Source organism: Pseudophryne corroboree, chromosome 2, assembly GCF_028390025.1.
Source record: "Pseudophryne corroboree isolate aPseCor3 chromosome 2, aPseCor3.hap2, whole genome shotgun sequence".
Taxonomy (NCBI): Eukaryota; Metazoa; Chordata; class Amphibia; order Anura; family Myobatrachidae; genus Pseudophryne; species Pseudophryne corroboree.
Window position 1 is genome coordinate 113,142,243 of NC_086445.1, and position 21,777 is coordinate 113,164,019.

Consider the following 21,777-nt stretch of genomic DNA (forward strand, 5'->3'; position numbering starts at 1 on the left):
CTAAACATTACCACCGAATTTGGGGAAAAAATGTCTCATGGTGTGAAAACAGGAAATTTCCTGCTGTGGAATTTCAACTGGGACGTTTTCTCCTTTTTCTGTAGTCGGGTGTGGATGTGGGCCTATGTTTGTGCTCCATAAAGGTCCAAATTTCAGCCTTGTCCATTTTCTTCCAGAAACAATTGGCTTCCCTCCCTGAGCATCAGACGTTCTTGAAGGGGGTTCTGCACATCCAACCACCCTTTGTGCCTCCCACGGCACCTTGGGATCTGAACGTGGTGTTGCAGTTCCTTCAATCGAAATGTTTTGAGCCTTTGCAGGAGGTTGACGTAAAGTTTCTTACGTGGAAGACCGTTACAATGTTGGCCTTAACTTCAGCAAGGCGTGTGTCGGAACTGGGGGCTTTGTCTCACAAAAGCTCCTTTTTGATTCTTCCTAAGGTGGTGTCTGCGTTTCATATCAACCAACCTATTGTGCTCCGGTGCTTACAGACACCTCTGGTACCTCAAAGTCCTTGGATGTTGTGAGGGCTTTGAAAATCTATGTGAAGCGGACAGTCCGTCACAGAAAATCTGACTTGCTGTTTGTTTTTTATTATCCCTAGAAAATTGGGTTTCCGGTTTCAAAGCAGTATATTGCTCGCTGGATCAGGTGTACTATCCAGCAGGCTTATGCTATGGCAGGATTGCTGGTTCCTAACGTATAGGCCCACTCTACTAGATCGGTGGGTTCTTCCTTGGCGGCTGCCCAGGGTGTCTCGGCTTTACAGCTCTGCCGAGCAGCTACTTGGTCAGGTTCGAACACGTTTGCTAAGTTTTACAAGTACGATAGTTTGGCCTCTGAGGAACTTCAGTTTGGTCAATCAGTTCTGCAGGAACCTCAGCACTGTCCTGTCTGGTTTGGGAGCTTTGGTACATCCCCATGGTACTATTGTGGACCCCAGTATCCTCTAGGACGTATGAGAAAATAGGATTTTAATTACCTACCGATAAATCCTTTTCTCGTAGTCCATAGAGGATGCTGGGCGCCCGCCCAGCGCTTTTTGTTTCTTGCACTGTTACTTAATTAAGTATTGTTCTTGGTTCAGCTGTTGCTATTCCTTTTCAGTTTTGGTTAGCATGGCTTTCCTCTTGTTGGTGTGTGCTGGTTCGAGTCTAATCACTGTTCTGTTACATCCTTCCTCAGGATATGTACGTCTCCTCGGGCACAGTTTCTAGACTGAGTCTGGTACGAGGGGCATAGAGGGAGGAGCCAGTGCACACTATTGATTTCTTAAAGTGCCCAAGGCTCTTAGTGGACCCGTCTATACCCTATTGTACTAATGTGGACCCTAGTATCCTCTGCAGACTACGAGAAAAGGATTTACGGTAGGTAATTAAAATCCTTTTTTTCCTCTGCCCCCTAGTGGAGTTGAAGAAAAGGATTTAACCATGTAGCGTAAGAAGATAAATCTTTTTTTTTTTTTTTTTTTACTTTTCCCCAGAAGGTTATATTGCCACTATATCTGTTTTTTCTTTTGAAGCTTATTTGTGATTTTTATTTTTATTTTAAACTGTTTTATTTTGTTTTCCACAGATTCAGTTTAAATCGCGATTTGATCTTAAAATTTTTCGAAAAGTTGGGAAACATTTGCAGTGATCATACTCTGGAGTAAGTATTGTTTTATGACCTCAACCTACCCATTTTGGAAAAAATGTTCACATCTTATTGCTCATTATTTTAGTTGTTAGGTTAGTAAAACAATAAAGCACAATTGGCATTACAAGTATCTCTAAAATGGACCCAGTTGTTCATTATTATCCTTAAATGTGAATAATGGGCTAAAAGGGATATAGGTGAGTCAGTATATAGTAGCTCAACGTCTGCGTGCAACTGGTCTAACAATGAATAATTTTAGGTTTCCTTGGCGCAGAGTTTTGTGGACTCAATTTCTGACACTTGTTTAGGATGACTACTAGTAGGTGTGAGATTATGGTCTCTATACAATGTCCCGTTCCTTCCCCCCCGCCCCCTCAACTTGTCTATTTGCCTGGTCTGGTCGAATATGCTGTACCTTTTCTCTTGTGTTGTAGAAGGAATGCAGAGACGTTTAATGTAAACGTTTACTCTCGTACCCCTTACCTGCTGTTCTCAGCATTGCTTAGTAGCTTTTGTCTTACGTCCTAGAGGATGCTGGGGACTCCGTAAGGACCATGGGTATAGACGGGCTCCGCAGGAGACATGGGCACTATAAAGAACTTTTAGTATGGGTGTGCACTGGCTCCTCCCTCTATGCCCCTCCTCCAGACCTCAGTTAGATCTTGTGCCCAGAGGAGATAGGGTGCATTACAGGGGAGCTCTCCTGAGTTTGAAAGAATTTTGTTAGGTTTTTTATTTTCAGGGAGCACTGCTGGCAACAGGCTCCCTGCATCGTGGGACTGAGGAGAGAGAAGCAGACCTACTTAAGTGATAGGCTCTGCTTCTTAGGCTACTGGACACCATTAGCTCCAGAGGGAGTCGGAACGCAGGTCTCACCCTGCCGTTCGTCCCAGAGCCGCGCTGCCGTCCTCCTCGCAGAGCCGGAAGATAGAAGCCGGGTGAGTATAAGAAGAAAAGAAGACTTCAAGGCGGCAGAAGACTTCAGATCTTCACTGAGGTAAGCGCGCAGCGGTAACACTGCGCGCCATTGCTCCCACACACTACACACAAGGCACTGATGGGTGCAGGGGGGGCGCCCTGGGCAGCAATAAACCTCTAGGGCTAGCAAACGTACATATATAGGATACAGAGGCACTATATATCATAACCCCCGCCAGTATTGTAAAAATGAGCGGGACCGAAGCACGCCGGTAAGGGGGCGGAGCTTGGTCCCTCAGCACGGAAAGCGCCATTTTCTCCACAGCATGGAGCTTGCTCCCCGAACTCTCCCCTGCTGAAGACACAGGACAAAACAGAGGGGGGGGGGGGGGGGGGGGGGCACGGCACTTATTAGCAGCAGTGAGTGTATATAATGTGATTATATATATAATTATATAAAAGCGCTGTTTTATCTGGGAATTCTATTTCCGGTGTCAATGGCGCTGTGTGTGTTCTGGCATACTCTCACTCTGTCTCTCCAAAGGGCCTTATTGGGGATCTGTCTCCATATAAATATCCCTGTGTGTGTCGGCATGTCTGAAGCGGAAGGCTCATCTAAGGAGGAGGTGGAGCAGATGATTGTGGTGTCTCCGTCGGCAACGCCAACCTTGATTGGTTGGACATGTAAATTGTTTTAATTGCAAATGTAAATTTATTACATAAGAGATTGGACAAAGCAGAGTCCAAGGATTTGACTGTGTCACAGGGCCCTTCAGGGTCTCAAAAACGTCCCCTGTCCCAAATAGTAGATACTGATACCGACACGGATTCTGACTCCAGTGTCGTCTATGATGATGCAAGGTTACACCCAAGGGTGGCCAAAAGTATTCATTATTTGACTATTGCAATAAAAGATGTTTCTCTGACGTCCTAGTGGATGCTGGGAACTCCGTAAGGACCATGGGGAATAGCGGGCTCCGAAGGAGGCTGGGCACTCTAGAAAGATCTTAGACTACCTGGTGTGCACTGGCTCCTCCCACTATGACCCTCCTCCAAGCCTCAGTTAGATTTCGTGCCCGGCCGAGGTTGGATGCACACTAGGGGCTCTCCTGAGCTCTTAGAAAGTAATAGTCTTAGATTTTTTTATTTTCAGTGAGACCTGCTGGCAACAGGCTCACTGCAGCGAGGGACTAAGGGGAGAAGAAGCGAACTCGCCTGCTTGCAGCCGGATTGGGCTTCTTAGGCTACTGGACACCATTAGCTCCAGAGGGATCGACCGCAGGCCCAGCCTTGATGTTCGGTCCCGGAGCCGCGCCGCCGTCCCCCTTACAGAGCCAGAAGCAAGAAGATGGTCCGGAAAATCGGCGGCATGAAGACTCTGTCTTCACCAAGGTAGCGCACAGCACTGCAGCTGTGCGCCATTGCTCCTCTCACACACTTCACACTCCGGTCACTGAGGGTGCAGGGCGCTGGGGGGGGGGGGGCGCCCTGAGGCAGCAATAAAAACACCTTGGCTGGCTAAAATACCTCAATATATAGCCCCAGGGGCTATATATGAGGTAAATACCCCTGCCAGAATTCCATAAAAAACGGGAGAATAGGCCGCGAAAAAGGGGCGGAGCCTATCTCCTCAGCACACTGGCGCCATTTTCCCTCACAGCTCCGCTGGAAGGAAGCTCCCTAGCTCTCCCCTGCAGTCTACAAAGGGTTAATAAAGAGAGGGGGGGCACTAAATTTAGGCGCAGTATACATTATATATAAAAACAGCAGCTATAGGGGACATAACTCAGTTAGTCCCTGCATTATATAGCGCTCTGGTGTGTGCTGGCATACTCTCACTCTGTCCCCCCAAAGGGCTTTTGTGGGTCCTGTCCTCGTTTAGAGCATTCCCTGTGTGTCTGCGGTGTATCGGTACGGCTGTGTCGACATGTTGAATGAGGAGGCTTATATGGTGACGGAGCAGAGGCCGATATATGTGATGTCGCCCCCTGTGGGGCCGACACCAGAGTGGATGGATAGGTGAAAGGTATTAACCGACAGTGTGAACTCCTTACATAAAAGGCTGGATGACGTAACAGCTGTGGGACAGCCGGCTTCGCAGCCCGCGCCTGCCCAGGCGTCTCAAAGGCCATCAGGGGCTCAAAAACGCCCGCTCTCTCAGATGGCAGACACAGATGTCGACACGGAGTCTGACTCCAGTGTCGACAAGGTGGAGACATATACACAATCCACTAGGAACATCCGTGACTTGATCCCGGCAATAAAAAAAAATAAAAAATGTGTTATACATTCTGACTTTAACCCAAGCACCTCTAAAAATGGGTTTTAGGTTTGGGGAGAAAAAACAGGCAGTGTTTTGTTCCCCCATCAGATGAATAAATGAAGTGTGTGAAAAGCGTGGGTTCCCCCGTTAAGAAACTGGTAATTTATATAAAGTTACTGATGGCGTACCCTTTCCCGCCAGGTGGATAAGTTACGCTGGGAGATATCCCCTAGGGTGGATAAGGCGCTCACACGTTTGTCAAAAAAGGTGGCACTGCCGTCTTAGGATACGGCCACTTTAATAGGTACCTGTTGATAAAAAACAGGAGGCTATCCTGAAGTCTGTATTTACACACTCAGGTACTAGACTGAGACCTGCAGATAGTGCTGCTGCAGCGTGGTCGGTGACCCTGTCAAACAGGGATACTAGTTGGCAAACATAAAAACATATTAAAGACGTCGTCTTATATATGGGGGATGCACAGAGGGATATTTTGCCGGCTGGCATCCAAAATAAATGTAATGTCCATTCTGTCAGGAGGGTATTAGAGACCTGTCACTGGACAGGTGATGCTGACTTAAAAAGCGCATAGAGAGCCTTATAAGGGTGAGGAATTATTTGGGGATGGTCTCTGTAACCTCGTATCCACAGCAACTGCTGGGAAGAAATAATTTTACCTCAGGTTTCCTCACAGACAAAGGTACAGTCCTTTCGACTTCAGAAAAGCAAGCGGGTCAAATGGCGCTTCCTTTCTGTACAGAGACAAGGGTAGAGGGAAAAAGCTGCACCAGTCAGCCTGTTCCCAGAATCAAGATTCTTCCCCCGCCTCCTGTGAGTCCACACCATGACGCGGGTGCTCCACAGGTGTAGCCAGGTACGGTGGGGGGCCGTCTCAAAAATTTCAGCAATTAGTGGGCTCGCTCACAGGTGGATCCCTGTTTCTTTCAAGTAGTATTTCAGGGGTACAAGCTGGAATTCGAGATGTCTCCCCCCAGCCGTTTCCTAAAATATGCCTTGCTGACAACTCCCTCAGGCAGGGAGGCTGTGCTAGAGGCAATTAATAAGCGGTATTCCCAGCAGGTAATACTCAAGGTGCCCCTACTTCAACAAGGACGGGGTTACTATTCCACACGGGTTGGGGTACCGAAACCGCATGGTTCGGTGTGACCCATTTTATATTTAAAATCCTTGAACACATACATAAAAAAATTCAAGTTCAAGATGGAATCGCTCAGGGCGGTTATTGCAAGCCTGGACGAGGGGGATTACAGGATATCCCGGGACATCAAGGATGCTTACCTGCATGTCCCCATTTACCATCCTCGCCAGGAGTACCTCAGATTTGTGGTACAGGATTACCATTACCAAGTCCAGACACTGCCGTTTGGACTGTACATGGCACCGAGGGTGTTTTATCAAGGTAATGGCCGAAATGATGATACTCCTTCGAAAAAAGGGAGTTGTAATTATCCCGTACTTGGACAATCTCGTTATAAGGGCGAGGTCCAAGGAGCAGTTGGTAGTCGGGGTAGCACTATTTTGGAAAGTGCTACAACAGCATGGTTGGATTCTAAACAGTCCAAAGTCACAGCTGGTTCCTATGACACGTCTACTGTTCCTGGGGATGGTTCTGGACATAAACCAGAAATAGTGTTTCTCCCGGAGGAGAAAGCCAAGGAGTTGTCATCTCTAGTCAGAGACCTCCTGAAGCCAAAATAGGTAGCGGTGCATCATTGCACGCGAGTCCTGGGAAAAATGGTAGCTTCCTACGAAGCAATCCCATTAGGCAGGTTCCATACAAGAAACTTTTCAGAGGGACCTGTTGGACAAGTGGTCCGGATCGCATCTTCCGATGCATAGGCTGATAACCCTGTCTCCAAGGACCAGGGTATCTCTACTGTGGTGGCTGCAGAGTGCCCATCTTCAAGAGGGCCGCAGGTTCGGCATACAGGACTAGGTTCTAGTGACCATGGATTCCAGCCTTTGAGGCTGGGAGGCAGTCACACAGGGAAGAAATTTCCAGGGACTTTGGTCAAGTCAGGTTATTTCCCTACACATAAATATTCTGGACCTGAGGGCCATTTACAATGCCCTGAGGCCGGCAAGGCCTCTGCTTCAAAACCAGCCGGTACTGATCCAATCAGACAACATCACGGCAGGCGCCCATGTAAACCAACAGGGCGGCACAAGAAGCAGGATGGCGATGGCAGAAGCCACAAGGATTCTCCGATAGGCGGAAAATCATGTGTTAGCACTGTCAGCAGTGTTCATTCCCGGAGTGGACAACTGGGAAGCAGATCTTCTCAACAGACACGACCTCCACCCGGGAGAATGGGGACTTCCTCCAGAAGTCTTCCAATAGGATTGTACACCATTGGGAAAGGCCACAGGTGGACATGATGGCGTCCCGCCTCAACAAAAAGCTATAAAAGATATTGCACCGGGTCAAGGGACCCTCAGGCGATAGCTATGGACGCTCTGGTAACACTGTGGGTGTACCAGTCGGTTTATGTGTTCTCCCCTCTGCCTCTCATACCAAAGGTACTGAGAATAATAAGAAGGCGAGGAGTAAGAACGATACTCGTGGATGGCCAAGAAGAGCTTGGTACCCAGAACTTCAAGAATTTATATCAGAGGACCCATGGCCTCTGCCACTCAGACAGGACCTGCGGCAGCAGGGGCCCTGTCTGTTCCAAGACTTACCGCGGCTGCGTTTGACGGCATGGCGGTTGAACGCCGGATCCTGAAGGAAAAGGGCATTCCGGAGGAAGTCATTCCTACGCTTACTAAAGCCAGGAAAGAGGTTACAGCAACTCATTATCACCGCATATGGCGAAAATATGTTGCATGGTGTGAGGCCGAAAGGGCCCCAACAGAGGAATTTCAACTAGGTCGATTTCTGCATTTCCTGCAAGCAGGAGTGACTATGGGCCTTAAATTGGGTTCCATTAAGGTACAGATCTCGGCTCTGTCGATTTTCTTTCAAAAAGAACTAGCTTCAGTACCTGAAGTTCAGACATTTATAAAAGGAGTGCTGCATAGTCAGCCCCCGTTTGTGCCTCCTGTGGCACCTTGGGATCTCAACGTGGTGTTGAGTTTCTTAAAATCACATTGGTTTGAACCACTAAAAACCGTGGATCTGAAATATCTCACGTGGAAGGTGGTTATGTTATTGGCCTTGGCTTCTGCCAGGCGAGTATCAAAATTGGCGGCTTTGTCTTGTAAAAGCCCTTATTTGATTTTCCATATGGATAGGGCAGAATTGAGGACTCGTCCCCAGTTTCTCCCAAAGGTGGTGTCAGCGTTTCACCTGAACCAGCCTATTGTGGTGCCTGCGGCTACTAGGGACTTGGAGGACTCCAAGTTGCTAGACGTTGTCAGGGCACTGAAAATATGTTTCCAGAACGGCTAGAGTCAGAAAATCTGACTCGCTGTTTATCCTATATGCACCTAACAAGCTGGGTGCTCCTGCTTCTAAGCAGACTATTGCTCGCTGGATTTGTAGCACAATTCAGCTGGCGCATTCTGTGGCTGGATTGCCGCATCCTAAATCAGTGAAAGCCCATTCCACGAGGAAGGTGGGCTCATCTTGGGCGGCTGCCCGAGGGGTCTCGGCTTTACAACTTTGCCGAGCAGCTACTTGGTCAGGGGCAAACACGTTTGCAAAATTCTACAAATTTGATACCCTGGCTGAGGAGGACCTGGAGTTCTCTCATTCGGTGCTGCAGAGTCATCCGCACTTTCCCGCCCGTTTGGGAGCTTTGGTATAATCCCCATGGTCCTTACGGAGTTCCCAGCATCCACTAGGACGTCAGAGAAAATAAGAATTTACTCACCGGTAATTCTATTTCTCGTAGTCCGTAGTGGATGCTGGGCGCCCATCCCAAGTGCGGTTTATCTGCAATACTTGGACATAGTTATTGTTAACTAAATCGGGTTATTGTTGAGCCATCTGTTGAGAGGCTCTATTGTTTCATACTGTTAACTGTGTTTCATATCACGAGTTGTACGGTGTGATTGGTGTGGCTGGTATGAGTCTTACCCGGGATTCAAAATCCTTCCTTATTGTGTACGCACGTCCGGGCAGAGTACCTAACTGAGGCTTGGAGGAGGGTCATAGTGGGAGGAGCCAGTGCACACCAGGTAGTCTAAGATCTTTCTAGAGTGCCCAGCCTCCTTCGGAGCCCGCTATTCCCCATGGTCCTTACGGAGTTCCCAGCATCCACTACGGACTACGAGAAATAGAATTACCGGTGAGTAAATTCTTATTTTTGCATATCACAGATGACTCCTCTGTCCCTGACACGCGGGTACACAGGTTTAAGGTAAAGAAACCTGAGGTAACGTTTCCCCCATCTTATGAGCTGAATGCATTATTTGAAAAAGCTTGGGGAACTCCAGACAAAAAACTGCAGATTCCCGAAAGAATTAATATGGTGTATCCTTTCCCCTCAAAGGACAGGTTACGGTGGGAATCATCACCCACGGTCGACAAGGCCTTAACACGCTTGTCCAAAAAGGTTGCCCTACCGTCTCCGGACACGGCGACACTAAAAGGTCCTGCGGATCGCAGGCATGAAACTACCTTAAAATCAATTTATACACACACGGGGGCTTTGCTCAGACCGGCAGTAGCATCGGCATGGGTTTGTAGCGCGGTAGCAGGTTGGACAGATACCTTGTCAGCTGATATTGATACCCTAGATAGGGATACCATTTTATTGACCTTAGGTCACATCAAAGACGAAGTCTTATATATGCTGTGGACCCGCCAATGGACGGGTGATGCCGACTCAAAGAGACATATGGAAATTTTGCCTTTACAAGGGTGAGCTTTTAATTGGGAAACGTCTCGCGGACCTGGTTTCAACAGCTACCGCGGGTAAATCTACCTTTTTTTGCCTTATGTTCCCCCACAGCAAAAGAAAATGCCGCAGTATCAGATGCAGTCCTCTCAGTCGCATAAGTCCATAAGAGGTCGGAGCTCTTCCTTCCTCGCCCGAGGTAATGGTAGAGGGAAAACTAATGCCTGCTACGGCCAGTTCCCAGGAACAGAAGTCCTCCCCGGTTTCTACTAATTCCACCGCATGACGCTGGGGCTCCACTGAGGGAGTCCGCTCCGGTGGGGGCACGTCTTCGACTCTTCAGCCAAGTCTGGGTTCAGTCGGATGTGGATCCTTGGGCGATGGTAATTGTGTCCCAAGGTTACAAGCTGGAATTCAAAGACGTGCCTCCCCGCCGATTCTTCAAATCTGCTTTGCCAGCATATCCCCCAGAGAGGGAGATAGTGTGGGTTGCAATTCGAAAGCTGTGTCTACAGCAAGTGATTGTTAGGGTTCCCTTAATGCAACAGGGAAAAGGGTACTATTCAACCCTATTTGGGGCAACCGAAACCGGATGGCTCGGTCAGACCCATTCTTAACTTAAAATCCCTGAACCTGTACTTAAAAAGGTTCAAGTTCAAGATGGAATCGCTCAGGGCAGTGATCTACAGCCTATAAGGGGAGGGGGGGGATGATTATATGGTGTCACTGGACATAAAGGATGCATACCTTCATGTCCCCATTTATCCTCCTCATCAAGCGTACTTAAGATTCGCTGTACAGGCCTGTCATTTCCAATTTCAGATGTTGCCGCTTGGGCTTTCCACGGCCCCAAGGGTTTTCACCAAGGTAATGGTGGAAGTGATGGTACTCCTGCGCAGGCAAGGAGTCACAATTTTCCCATACTTGGACGATCTCCTGATAAAAGCGAGATCAATGGAACAGTTGCAGAAAAGCGTGTAGTTCTCCCTGAGAGTGCTGCAGCAACATGGCTGGATTCTAAATCTACCAAAGTCACAGTTTCAACAACTCGGCTGTCTTTCTTAGGCATGATTCTGGACACAGAACAGAAGAGGGTTTTTCTCCCAATGGAAAAAGCCCAGGAACTCCAGAACTGGGTTAGAGACCTGTTAAAACAAAAAGAGTGTCAGTCCATCAATGCACTCGAGTACTGGAGAAAATGGTGGCGACCTACGAGGCCATCCCCTTCGGCAGGTTTTAGGCGAGGTCTTTTCTCTAACGTCCTAAGTGGATGCTGGGGACTCCGAAAGGACCATGGGGATTAGCGGCTCCGCAGGAGACTGGGCACAACTAAAGAAAGCTTTTAGACTACTGGTGTGCACTGGCTCCTCCCACTAAGACCCTCCTCCAGACCACAGTTAGATTCTTGTGCCCGGCTGAGCTGGATGCACACTAGGGGCTCTCCTGAGCACCTAGAAAGAAAGTATATTTAGGTTTTTTATTTTCAGTGAGATCTGCTGGCAACAGACTCACTGCAGCGAGGGACTAAGGGGAGAAGAAGCGAACCTACCTAACAGGTGGTAGTTTGGGCTTCTTAGGCTACTGGACACCATTAGCTCCAGAGGGATCGACCGCAGGACCCGACCTTGGTGTTCGTTCCCGGAGCCGCGCCGCCGTCCCCCTTACAGAGCCAGAAGCACGAAGAAGGTCCGGAAAATCGGCGGCAGAAGACTTCGGTCTTCACCAAGGTAGCGCACAGCACTGCAGCTGTGCGCCATTGCTCCTCATGTACACCTCACACTTCGGTCACTGATGGGTGCAGGGCGCTGGGGGGGGGGCGCCCTGAGGGCAATAAATAACACCTTGGCTGGCAAATATACATCATATATAGTCCTAGAGGCTATATAGATGTAAAATTACCCCTGCCAGTATTACAGAAAAAGCGTGAGAAAGTCCGCCGAAAAGGGGGCGGGGCTTCTCCCTCAGCACACTGGCGCCATTTTTCCCTCACAGTTCCGCTGGAAGGAAGCTCCCTGGCTCTCCCCTGCAGTCTGAATACGATAGAAGGGTAAAAAAAGAGAGGGGGGGGGGGGGGCAATAAATTTAGGCGCAGTATAGATAATATATATATGTAATATATATATAAAAAGCAGCTATAGGGAAAACACTCATTGATAGTGGGATCCCAGTGTTTTATAGCGCTCTGGTGTGTGCTGGCATACTCTCTCTCTGTCTCTCCAAAGGGCTTTGTGGGGTCCTGTCCTCTGTCAGAGCATTCCCTGTGTGTTTGCGGTGTGTCGGTACGGCTGTGTCGACATGTTTGATGAGGAGGCTTATGTGGAGGCGGAGCAGATGCCTGTAAATGTGATGTCACCCCCTGCGGGGTCGACACCTGAGTGGATGGTGCTGTGGAAGGAATTACGTGATAGTGTCGACACCTTACATAAAAGGTTTGACGACATACCAAATGTGGGACAGCCGGCTTCTCAGCCTGTGTCTGCCCAGGCGTCTCAAAAACCATCTGGGGCTCTAAAAGCTGGTAATTTCTAAGAGGTTACTAATGGCGTACCCTTTCCCGCCAGAGGATAGGTCACGCTGGGAAACATCCCCTAGGGTGGATAAAGCGCTCACACGCTTGTCAAAAAAGGTGGCACTACCGTCTCCGGATACGGCCGCCCTGAAGGAATCTGCTGATAGAAAGCAGGAGGCTATCCTGAAATCTATATATACACACACAGGTGTTATACTGAGACCGGCTATAGCTTCAGCCTGGATGTGCAGTGCTGCTGCTGCGTGGTCAGATTCCCTGTCAGAAAATATAGATACCCTAGACAGGGACACTATATTGCTAAACGTAGAGCATATAAAAGACGCACTTTTATACATGAGGGATGCACAGAGGGATATTTGCCGGCTAGTGTCCAAAATTAGTGCAATGTCCATTTCTGCCAGGAGAGGGTTATGGACTCGGCAGTGGACAGGTGATGCAGATTCCAAACGACATATGGAAGTTCTGCCTTATAAGGGTGAGGAATTGTTCGGGGATGGTCTCTCGGACCTCGTTTCCACAGCAACAGCTGGGAAAACTACATTTTTACCCCATGTTCCCTCACAACCAAAGAAAGCACCGTATTATCAGGTACAGTCCTTTCGGCCCAATAGGGGCAAGCGGGTTAAAGGCGCGTCCTTTCTGCCCAGAGGCAGAGGTAGGGGAAAAAAGCTGCAGCATACAGCCAGTTCCCAGGAGCAAAAGTCCTCCCCCGCTTCCTCTAAGTCCACAGCATGACGCTGGGGCTCCACAGGCGGAGCCAGGTACGGTGGGGGCCCGTCTCAAAAAATTTCAGCAATCAGTGGGCTCGCTCACGGGTGGATCCCTGGATCCTTCAAGTAGTATCTCAGGGGTACAAACTGGAATTCGAGACGTCTCCCCCCCGCCGTTTCCTCAAATCTGCCTTGCCGACCACTCCCTCAGGCAGGGAGGCAGTGTTACAGGCAATTCAAAAGCTGTTTTCACAACAAGTGATAGTAAAGGTGCCCCTACTTCAACAAGGAAGGGGTTACTATTCCACAATGTTTGTGGTACCGAAATCGGACGGTTCGGTGAGACCCATTTTAAATTTGAAATCCTTGAACACATATATAAAAAAATTCAAGTTCAAGATGGAATCGCTCAGGGCGGTTATTGCAAGCCTGGACGAGGGAGATTACATGGTATCGCTGGACATCAAGGATGCTTACCTACATGTCCCCATTTACCATCCTCACCAGGAGTACCTCAGGTTTGTGGTACAAGATTGTCATTACCAATTCCAGACGTTGCCGTTCGGTCTCTCCACGGCTCCGAGGGTCTTTACCAAGGTAATGGCGGAAATGATGATACTCCTTCGAAGGAAGGGAGTTTTAATTATCCCGTACTTGGACGATCTCCTGATAAAGGCGAGGTCCAGAGAGCAGTTGTTGGTAGGGGTAGCACTCTCTCGGGAAGTGCTACAACAGCACGGCTGGATTCTAAACATTCCAAAGTCACAGCTGGTCCCTACGACACGCCTGCTGTTCCTAGGGATGGTTCTGGACACAGAACAGAGAAAAGTGTTTTTCCCGGAGGAGAAGGCCAAGGAGCTGTCATCTCTAGTCAGAGGCCTCCTAAAACCAAAACAGGTGTCGGTGCATCACTGCACGCGGATCCTGGGAAAAATGGTAGCTTCCTACGAAGCGATTCCATTCGGCAGGTTTCATGCAAGAACCTTTCAGTGGGACCTGTTGGACAAGTGGTCCGGATCGCATCTTCAGATGCATCGTCTGATAACCCTGTCTCCAAGGACAAGGGTGTCTCTGCTGTGGTGGCTGCAGAGTGCTCATCTTCAAGAGGGCCGCAGATTCGGCATACAGGACTGGGTCCTGGTGACCACGGATGCCAGCCTTCGAGGCTGGGGAGCAGTCACACAGGGAAGAAACTTCCAAGGACTATGGTCAAGTCAGGAGACTTCCCTGCACATAAATATTCTGGAACTAAGGGCCATTTACAATGCCCTAAGTCAGGCAAAACCCCTGCTTCAAAACCAGCCAGTACTGATCCAGTCAGACAACATCACGGCGGTCGCCCATGTAAATCGACAGGGTGGCACGAGAAGCAGGACAGCGATGGCAAAAGCCACAAGGATTCTCCGATGGGCGGAAAATCACGTGTTAGCACTGTCAGCAGTGTTCATTCCGGGAGTGGACAACTGGGAAGCAGATTTCCTCAGCAGGCACGACCTCCACCCGGGAGAGTGGGGACTTCATCCAGAAGTCTTTCAAATGATTGTAAACCAGTGGGAAAAACCACAGGTGGACATGATGGCGTCCCGCCTAAACAAAAAGCTAGAAAAATATTGCGCCAGGTCGAGAGACCCGCAGGCGATAGCTGTGGACGCTCTGGTAACACCGTGGGTGTACCGATCGGTTTATGTGTTCCCTCCTCTTCCTCTCATACCAAAGGTACTGAGGATAATAAAGAGAAGAGGAGTAAGAACTATACTCATTGTTCCGGATTGGCCAAGAAGAGCGTGGTATCTGGAACTTCAAGAAATGATGTCAGAGGACCCATGGCCTCTACCGCTCAGACAAGACCTGCTGCAGCAGGGGCCCTGTCTGTTCCAAGACTTACCGCGGCTGCGTTTGACGGCATGGCGGTTGAACACCGGATCCTGAAGGAAAAGGGCATTCCGGAGGAAGTCATCCCTACGCTGATTAAAGCTAGGAAAGAAGTGACTGCAAACCATTATCACCGCATATGGCGAAAATATGTTGCGTGGTGTGAGGCCAGGAAGGCCCCAACGGAGGAATTTCAGCTGGGCCGTTTTTCTGCACTTCCTACAGTCAGGGGTGACTATGGGCCTAAAATTGGGTTCCATTAAGGTCCAGATTTCGGCTCTATCGATTTTCTTCCAGAAAGAACTGGCTACACTACCTGAAGTTCAGACATTTGTTAAGGGAGTGCTGCATATTCAGCCCCCTTTTGTGCCCCCAGTGGCACCTTGGGATCTCAACGTGGTGTTGAATTGCCTAAAGTCACATTGGTTTGAACCACTTAAAACCGTGGATTTAAAATATCTCACGTGGAAAGTGGTCATGCTGTTGGCCTTGGCTTCGGCCAGGCGTGTGTCAGAATTGGCGGCTTTATCATGTAAAAGCCCTTATCTGATTTTCCATATGGATAGGGCGGAATTGAGGACTCGTCCCCAATTTCTCCCAAAGGTGGTTTCAGCTTTTCATTTGAACCAGCCTATTGTGGTGGCTGCGGCTACTCGTGACTTGGAGGATTCCAAGTTGCTGGACGTAGTCCGGGCCCTAAAAATCTATGTTTCCAGGACAGTTGGAGTCAGAAAGACTGACTCGCTATTTTTCCTGCATGCACCCAACAAGTTGGGTGCGCCTGCTTCAAAGCAGACTATTGCTCGCTGGATCTGTAGCACGATTCAACTTGCACATTCTGCGGCTGGACTGCCGCATCCTAAATCTGTAAAAGCCCATTCCACGAGGAAGGTGGGCTCTTCTTGGGCGGCTGCCCGAGGGGTCTCGGCTTTACAACTTTGCCGAGCAGCCACTTGGTCGGGGTCAAACACATTTGCTAAATTCTACAAGTTTGATACCCTGGCTGAGGAGGACCTAGAGTTCGCTCGTTCGGTGCTGCAGAGTCATCCGCACTCTCCCGCCCGTTTGGGAGCTCTGGTATAATCCCCATGGTCCTTACGGAGTTCCCAGCATCCACTTAGGACGTTAGAGAAAATAAGATTTTACTCACTGGTAAATCTATTTCTCGTAGTCCGTAGTGGATGCTGGGCGCCCGTCCCAAGTGCGGATTGTCTGCAATACTTGTATATAGTTATTGGTTAACTAAAGGGTTATTGTTGAGCCATCTGTTGAGAGGCTCAGTTATATTTCATACTGTTAACTGGGTATAGTATCACGTGTTATACGGTGTGATTGGTGTGGCTGGTATGAGTCTTACCCGGGATTCCAAATCCTTTCCTTATTGTGTCAGCTCTTCCGGGCACAGTATCCTAACTGAGGTCTGGAGGAGGGTCATAGAGGGAGGAGCCAGTGCACACCAGGTAGTTCTAAAGCTTTCTTTAGTTGTGCCCAGTCTCCTGCGGAGCCGCTATTCCCCATGGTCCTTACGGAGTTCCCAGCATCCACTACGGACTACGAGAAATAGATTTACCGGTGAGTAAAATCTTATTTTTGGTGTGAAGCCAAGAATGCTCCTACGGAAGATTTCCACTTGGGCCGTTTTCTCCACTTTCTACAGACAGGAGTGGATATGGGCCTGAATTTAGGCTACATTAAGGTACAGATTTCGGCCCTTTCTGTATTCTTTCAGAAGGAATTGGCTTCTCTCCCAGAAGTCCAGACTTTTGTAAAGGGAGTGCTGCACATCCAGCCTCCTTTTGTGCCCCCAGTGTCACCATGGGACCTTAACGTGGTGTTACAGTTCCTAAACTCTCACTGGTTTGAGCCTTTTCAAACAGTTGAATTAAAATTTCTCACTTGGAAGGTGGTCATGTTGTTGGCCTTGGCATCTGCAAGGCAGGTGTCAGAATTGGCGGCTTTGTCTCACAAAAGTCCCTATCTGATTTCCCATGTGGATACAGCAGAGTTGAGGACTCGTCCTCAATTTTTGCCTAAGGAGGCTTCATCGTTTCATATGAACCAACCTATTGTGGTGCCGGTGGCTACGGGAGACTTGGAGGATTCCAAGTCCCTTGATGTAGTCAGGGCCTTAAAAATTTACGTAGCCTGGACGGTATGGGTTAGGAAAACAGGCACTGTTTGTCCTGTATGCAGCCAACAAGGTTGGCGCTCCTGCTTCTAAGCAGACTATTGCTCGCTGGATCTGTAACACGATTCAGCAGGCTCATTCTACGGCTGGATTGCCGTTACCAAATTCGGTAAAGGCCCATTCCACTAGGAAGGTGGGCTCTTCTTGGGCGGCTGCCCGAGGCGTCTCGGCTTTACAGCTTTGCCGAGCAGCTACTTGGTCGGGTTCAAACACCTTTGCAAAATTCTGCAAGTTTGATACCCTGGCTGATGAGGACCTCATGTTTGCTCAATCGGTGCTGCAGAGTCATCCGCACTCTCCCGCCCGGTTTGGAGCTTTGGTATAATCCCCATGGTCCTTACGGAGTCCCCAGCATCCTCTAGGACATAAGAGAAAATAAGATTTTAAACCTACCGGTAAATCTTTTTCTCCTAGTCCGTAGAGGATGCTAGGCACCCGTCCCAGTGCGGATATATTTCTGCAAGGCTTGTATGTAGTTGTTGCTTACATAAGGGTTATGTTACAGTTAAGATCAGTCTTTGGATGATGCTGTTTTGTTCATGCTGTTAACTGGTTGCGTATATTCCAGATTATACGGTGTGGATGGTGTGGGCTGGTATGAATCTTGCCCTTAGATTAACAAAATCCTTTCCTCGTACTGTCCGTCTCATGTGGGCACAGTTTCTCTAACTGAGGTCTGGAGGTGGGGCATAGAGGGAGGAGCCAGTGCACACCCATCTAAAGTCTTTTAGAGTGCCCATGTCTCCTGCGGAGCCCGTCTATACCCCATGGTCCTTACGGAGTCCCCAGCATCCTCTACGGACTAGGAGAAAAAGATTTACCGGTAGGTCTAAAATCTTAGTTTTTCATGCTGACAGGGCTTAATTGCGCACTCGGCAAGCTTTTCTCCCTAAGGTGGTCTCCGCATTCCATATCCACCAGCCCATTGTGGTTCCTGTGTTTTCCTATGACTCTACGGGTTGTTGGACACTAGACGTGGTACGGGCTCTTTGCTTCTACAGGAAGCGCACTGCGGAGCTACGAAAGCATGACTTTCTTTTGTCCTTTATGACGCCAATAAGGTTGGCTGCCAAGCTTCCAGCTTCTATTGCTCTCTGGATCAAACTTACCATTCAACTGGCTTATTGTTGGAAGTGTCCGCTTCTGCCGTCGTCTGTTACGGCTCATCATATCCGCTCGGGTTATTCCTGGGCGGCTGCCAGGGGAGTTTCCACCTTACAGATGTGCCGTGCTGCTACCTGGTCGTGTAGCAACACTTTTGTTCGGTTGTATCGGTTTTATACCTTGGCGACGCCTGACTTTCAGTTCGGGCTTTCTGTTTTGCTGGGTTCACAGCACCCTCCCACCCGGATTGGGAGCTCTGGGACGTCCCCATTGTATATAACAGCTCCAGTATACCTTATGGATGACTGAGAAAATGGGATCTATGTACTCACCAATAAATCCTTTTCTCTGAGTCCATAGGGGATACTGGACGCCCAGCCCTGCTGTTTTCATCCTGCAGACATTTTGGTTGTGTGTTGCTTGTGTGCATCTACTGTTCAGTTCTTCTACTGTTTTTCTGTCCTACTGTTATCTTTTTCTCCTCTCCAGTATTGTCCGTTCTCTTCGGGCACAGTTTTTCTGAACTGGGTTTGATAGTAGGGGCATATAGGGGAGGAGCTAGCGCACACTCACACTTTAAATTCAAAGTACACAGGCTCTCAGACACCTTCTATACCCCGCTGTATACAATAGCTCCAGTATCCCCTATGAACTCAGAGAAAAGGATTTATCATTGAGTACCAAAATCTCATTTTTTTTTTTCTCGTTCAGAAGCTGGATGACACCTTCCGCCCCATCCTCAACCCTAAATCGCTGACCAGTTTCTCATAATTCTACAATTCCAGATGAAATCTCTACGCTTGATCATTCTGACAATGAAAGGGGTAGACTGAGGGGTAGTCTTCAGTATGCCGGCTGTTGGGATCCGGTGCTCAGTATACCTCCAGCGGTAGAAGTCTCAGTCTCTCGCCTTTCTAAAAAGGCGATGATCCCAGCTTTGGGCTCCTTTACGGTGAAGGACCCGGGGCATAGGAATATTGAGACCACTCTGAAATCTATCTACACTGCTGCAGGTGTAGCTCAAAGACAGGGTCGTTACTGGTTGCTGGATTACACATGCAATTCATACGTGGGCTGTTCAAATTCAGGAGGGTCTTTCGGGTGATATAACCTTAGTTACTACTGTAACTCTCCTAGAACACATTCAGGACACGGCAAGGGTCCTCTGTGACTCCCTTAATGAGATTGGCAATATTTATGCTGAGACCACTGCTATGGCTGTGTCAGCATGCAGAGCCATATGGTTGCATCAGTGGATTGCAGACGCTGACTCCTAATGTAATGTGGAATCTCTTCCATTCACAGGTGAATGGCTCTTCGGAGGCGAATTGTACACATGGATCTCCAAAGCTACTATGGTGAAATCCACGTTTCTTCCATCAGGGGCTCCGCCTGCTAGACGTCCCTACCTGGGACCGTCTACTCTGTCCTTTCAGTCCTCAAGATTTCGATTTAGAGCCAGAGGTGCCTCCAACGCAGGTTGAGGCACCAGAAGTAAGCCTAAGAAACCAGCCGTTGCCGTCTCTCAGGAACAGAGCAGTTGCCGTCTCTCAGGAACAGAGCACCAGTTCAGCTTCCACAAAAACTTTAGCATGACGGGGCCTACCCACCCCGAGGGGATCTCGTGGTGGGAGCTCGGTTACGTAACTACAGCCACATCTGGGATGGTTCCTGCCAGGATGCCTGGGTAAGGGACCTTATTTCTCAGGGTTACAAGCTGGAGTTCGATTGTGCTCCTCCTCAACGATTTTTCAAATCAAGCTTACCAGCTTTGGAAATTATGTGTGTTACGCTACTAGTGGCCATCGAAAAGTTGGTCCAGTACCAGGTCTTTGTTCCAGTACCACTGCAACAGCAAGGACAAGGTTACTACTCCAGTCTGTTCATAGTGCCAAAACCAGACGGGTCTGTGAGACCCATTTTGAATCTGAAGTCCTTGAATACTTACCTGAAGGTTTTCAAATTCAAGATGGAATCTTTAATAGTGGTGATCGCAGGCCTGGAACAACAGTAATTCCTAGTGTCCCTGGATATCAAGGTCGCCTACCTCTATATCCCGGTGGTCAACGTGGTTCCTTACCTAGATGATATCCTGATAAAAGCGAGTTCTAGGGAGCTTCTACTGCTCCACATAAATCGCACTATCCAACTTATGTCTCTCCACGGGTGGATCCCCAATATACAGAAGTTCCACCTGGATTCATCTCAGCGGCCCCTGTTTCTGGGAATGCTACTGGATACTGTAGCGCAGAAAGTGTTCCTCCCAGAGGACAAAGCGAGAAAACTCCCAAGAAATGGTTCGCATAGTAATCTGACCTGCTCGAGTATCCATTCATCTTTGCATAAAATTGTTGGTAAAGAAGGTGGCCTCATATGAGGCGATACAGTATGGAAGGTTCCATTCCAGACCCTTTCAATTGGACATCCTGAACAAGTGGTCTGGTTCCCATCTTCAGATGCACCGGACGATTCAGCTGTCACCGCAGGCCAGGATTTCACTCCTGTGGTGGCTACAGTTTTCCAATCTGCTGGATGATCGATGCTTCGTGATTCAGGATTGGATCCTCCTCACGACGGATGCGAGTCTGAGAGGATGGGGAGCTGTCACCCATTGGACGCAGTTCCAGGGCAGGTGGTCTTCCCAAGAGGCCCTGCTTCCGATCAACATCCTGGAACTTCGGGCTATCTACAATGCTCTGATTCAGGCTTTACCCTCTGCTCCTGGATTGGGCAATCCAGGTTCAGTCGGACAACGCCACGGCGGTGGCGTACATCAATCGACAAGGAGGGACAAAAAGCAGAGCCTGCATGCGAGAGGTGTCAAGAATACTCCTCTGGGCAGAAAGAAATACAAGTGCAGTGTCCGCAATCTTCAACCCAGGAGTGGACAAATGGGAAGTGGGCTTCCTGAGTCGCCGTGATCTCCACCCAGGGGAGTGGGGACTACACCCTCAGGTGTTTCAGCAGATCGACAGGTGGGGTTGCCCCCAGATCGATTTGATGGCATATCGCCTCAACAAGAAACTTCGCTGCTATTACTCGCGAACCAGAGACCCTCAGGCGAGCGCAGTGGATTCGCTGACATCACCATGGCCTTTCCAGCTGGTCTACCTATTTCCCCACGATTCAGTTGATTCCAAGGGTGCTCAAGAGAATCAGGCAGCAGGGAGTACAGGCAATCCTGATTGCCCTGGAGTGTGTGGTACGCGACTCTTCTGGACATGTGCGTAGAAGACCCTTTGCCTCTGCCAGTAAGAAAGGATCATCTTCAGCAAGTATAGTTCGTTAACCCGGATTTACGGCAACTTCGTTTGTCAGCATGGAAGTTGAGCGGAACATCCTAGCTCACAAAGGTATTTCCAAAAAAGTCAAGCCAGGAAACCTGTGACGTCAAAACACTATCATCACATCTGGTGGAAATATGTCTCCTGGTGCGAGGAACGCACTTATCCATTTGCAGATTTCCAATTGGGAAGATTCCTTCGTTTCCTGCAGGATGTTTTGGATAAAGGGTTATGTCTGGGATCCATTAAGGTCGATCTTCCAGAAGAATTTGGCTATGTTGCCAGAAGTCCAGACCTTCTTGCAAGGTGTACTTCACATACAGCCTCTGTTTGTGCCGCCTACGGCACCTTGGTATTTGGATGTGGTGTTAAGACTTCTACAGTCCTCCTGGTTTGAACCTCTGATGACGGTAGAAGATAAGTACCTCACGTGTTAGACAGTGATGTTACTGTCCTTGGCTTCTG

At 48.9% G+C, this 21,777-nt stretch overlaps 1 protein-coding gene across 4 annotated transcripts in view; it reads left to right on the forward strand.

Moving 5' to 3' along the window:
* Positions 1-21,777, forward strand: part of RNF17 (ring finger protein 17) — a 1,464,292-nt gene that overhangs the window by 583,916 nt on the left and 858,599 nt on the right. For all 4 annotated transcript variants that reach the window (XM_063951617.1, XM_063951615.1, XM_063951616.1 and 1 more), the window contains one exon: positions 1,576-1,650. In XM_063951617.1, coding sequence (XP_063807687.1) covers positions 1,576-1,650 — 75 coding nt within the window. The remainder of the gene's footprint in view (positions 1-1,575; positions 1,651-21,777) is intronic.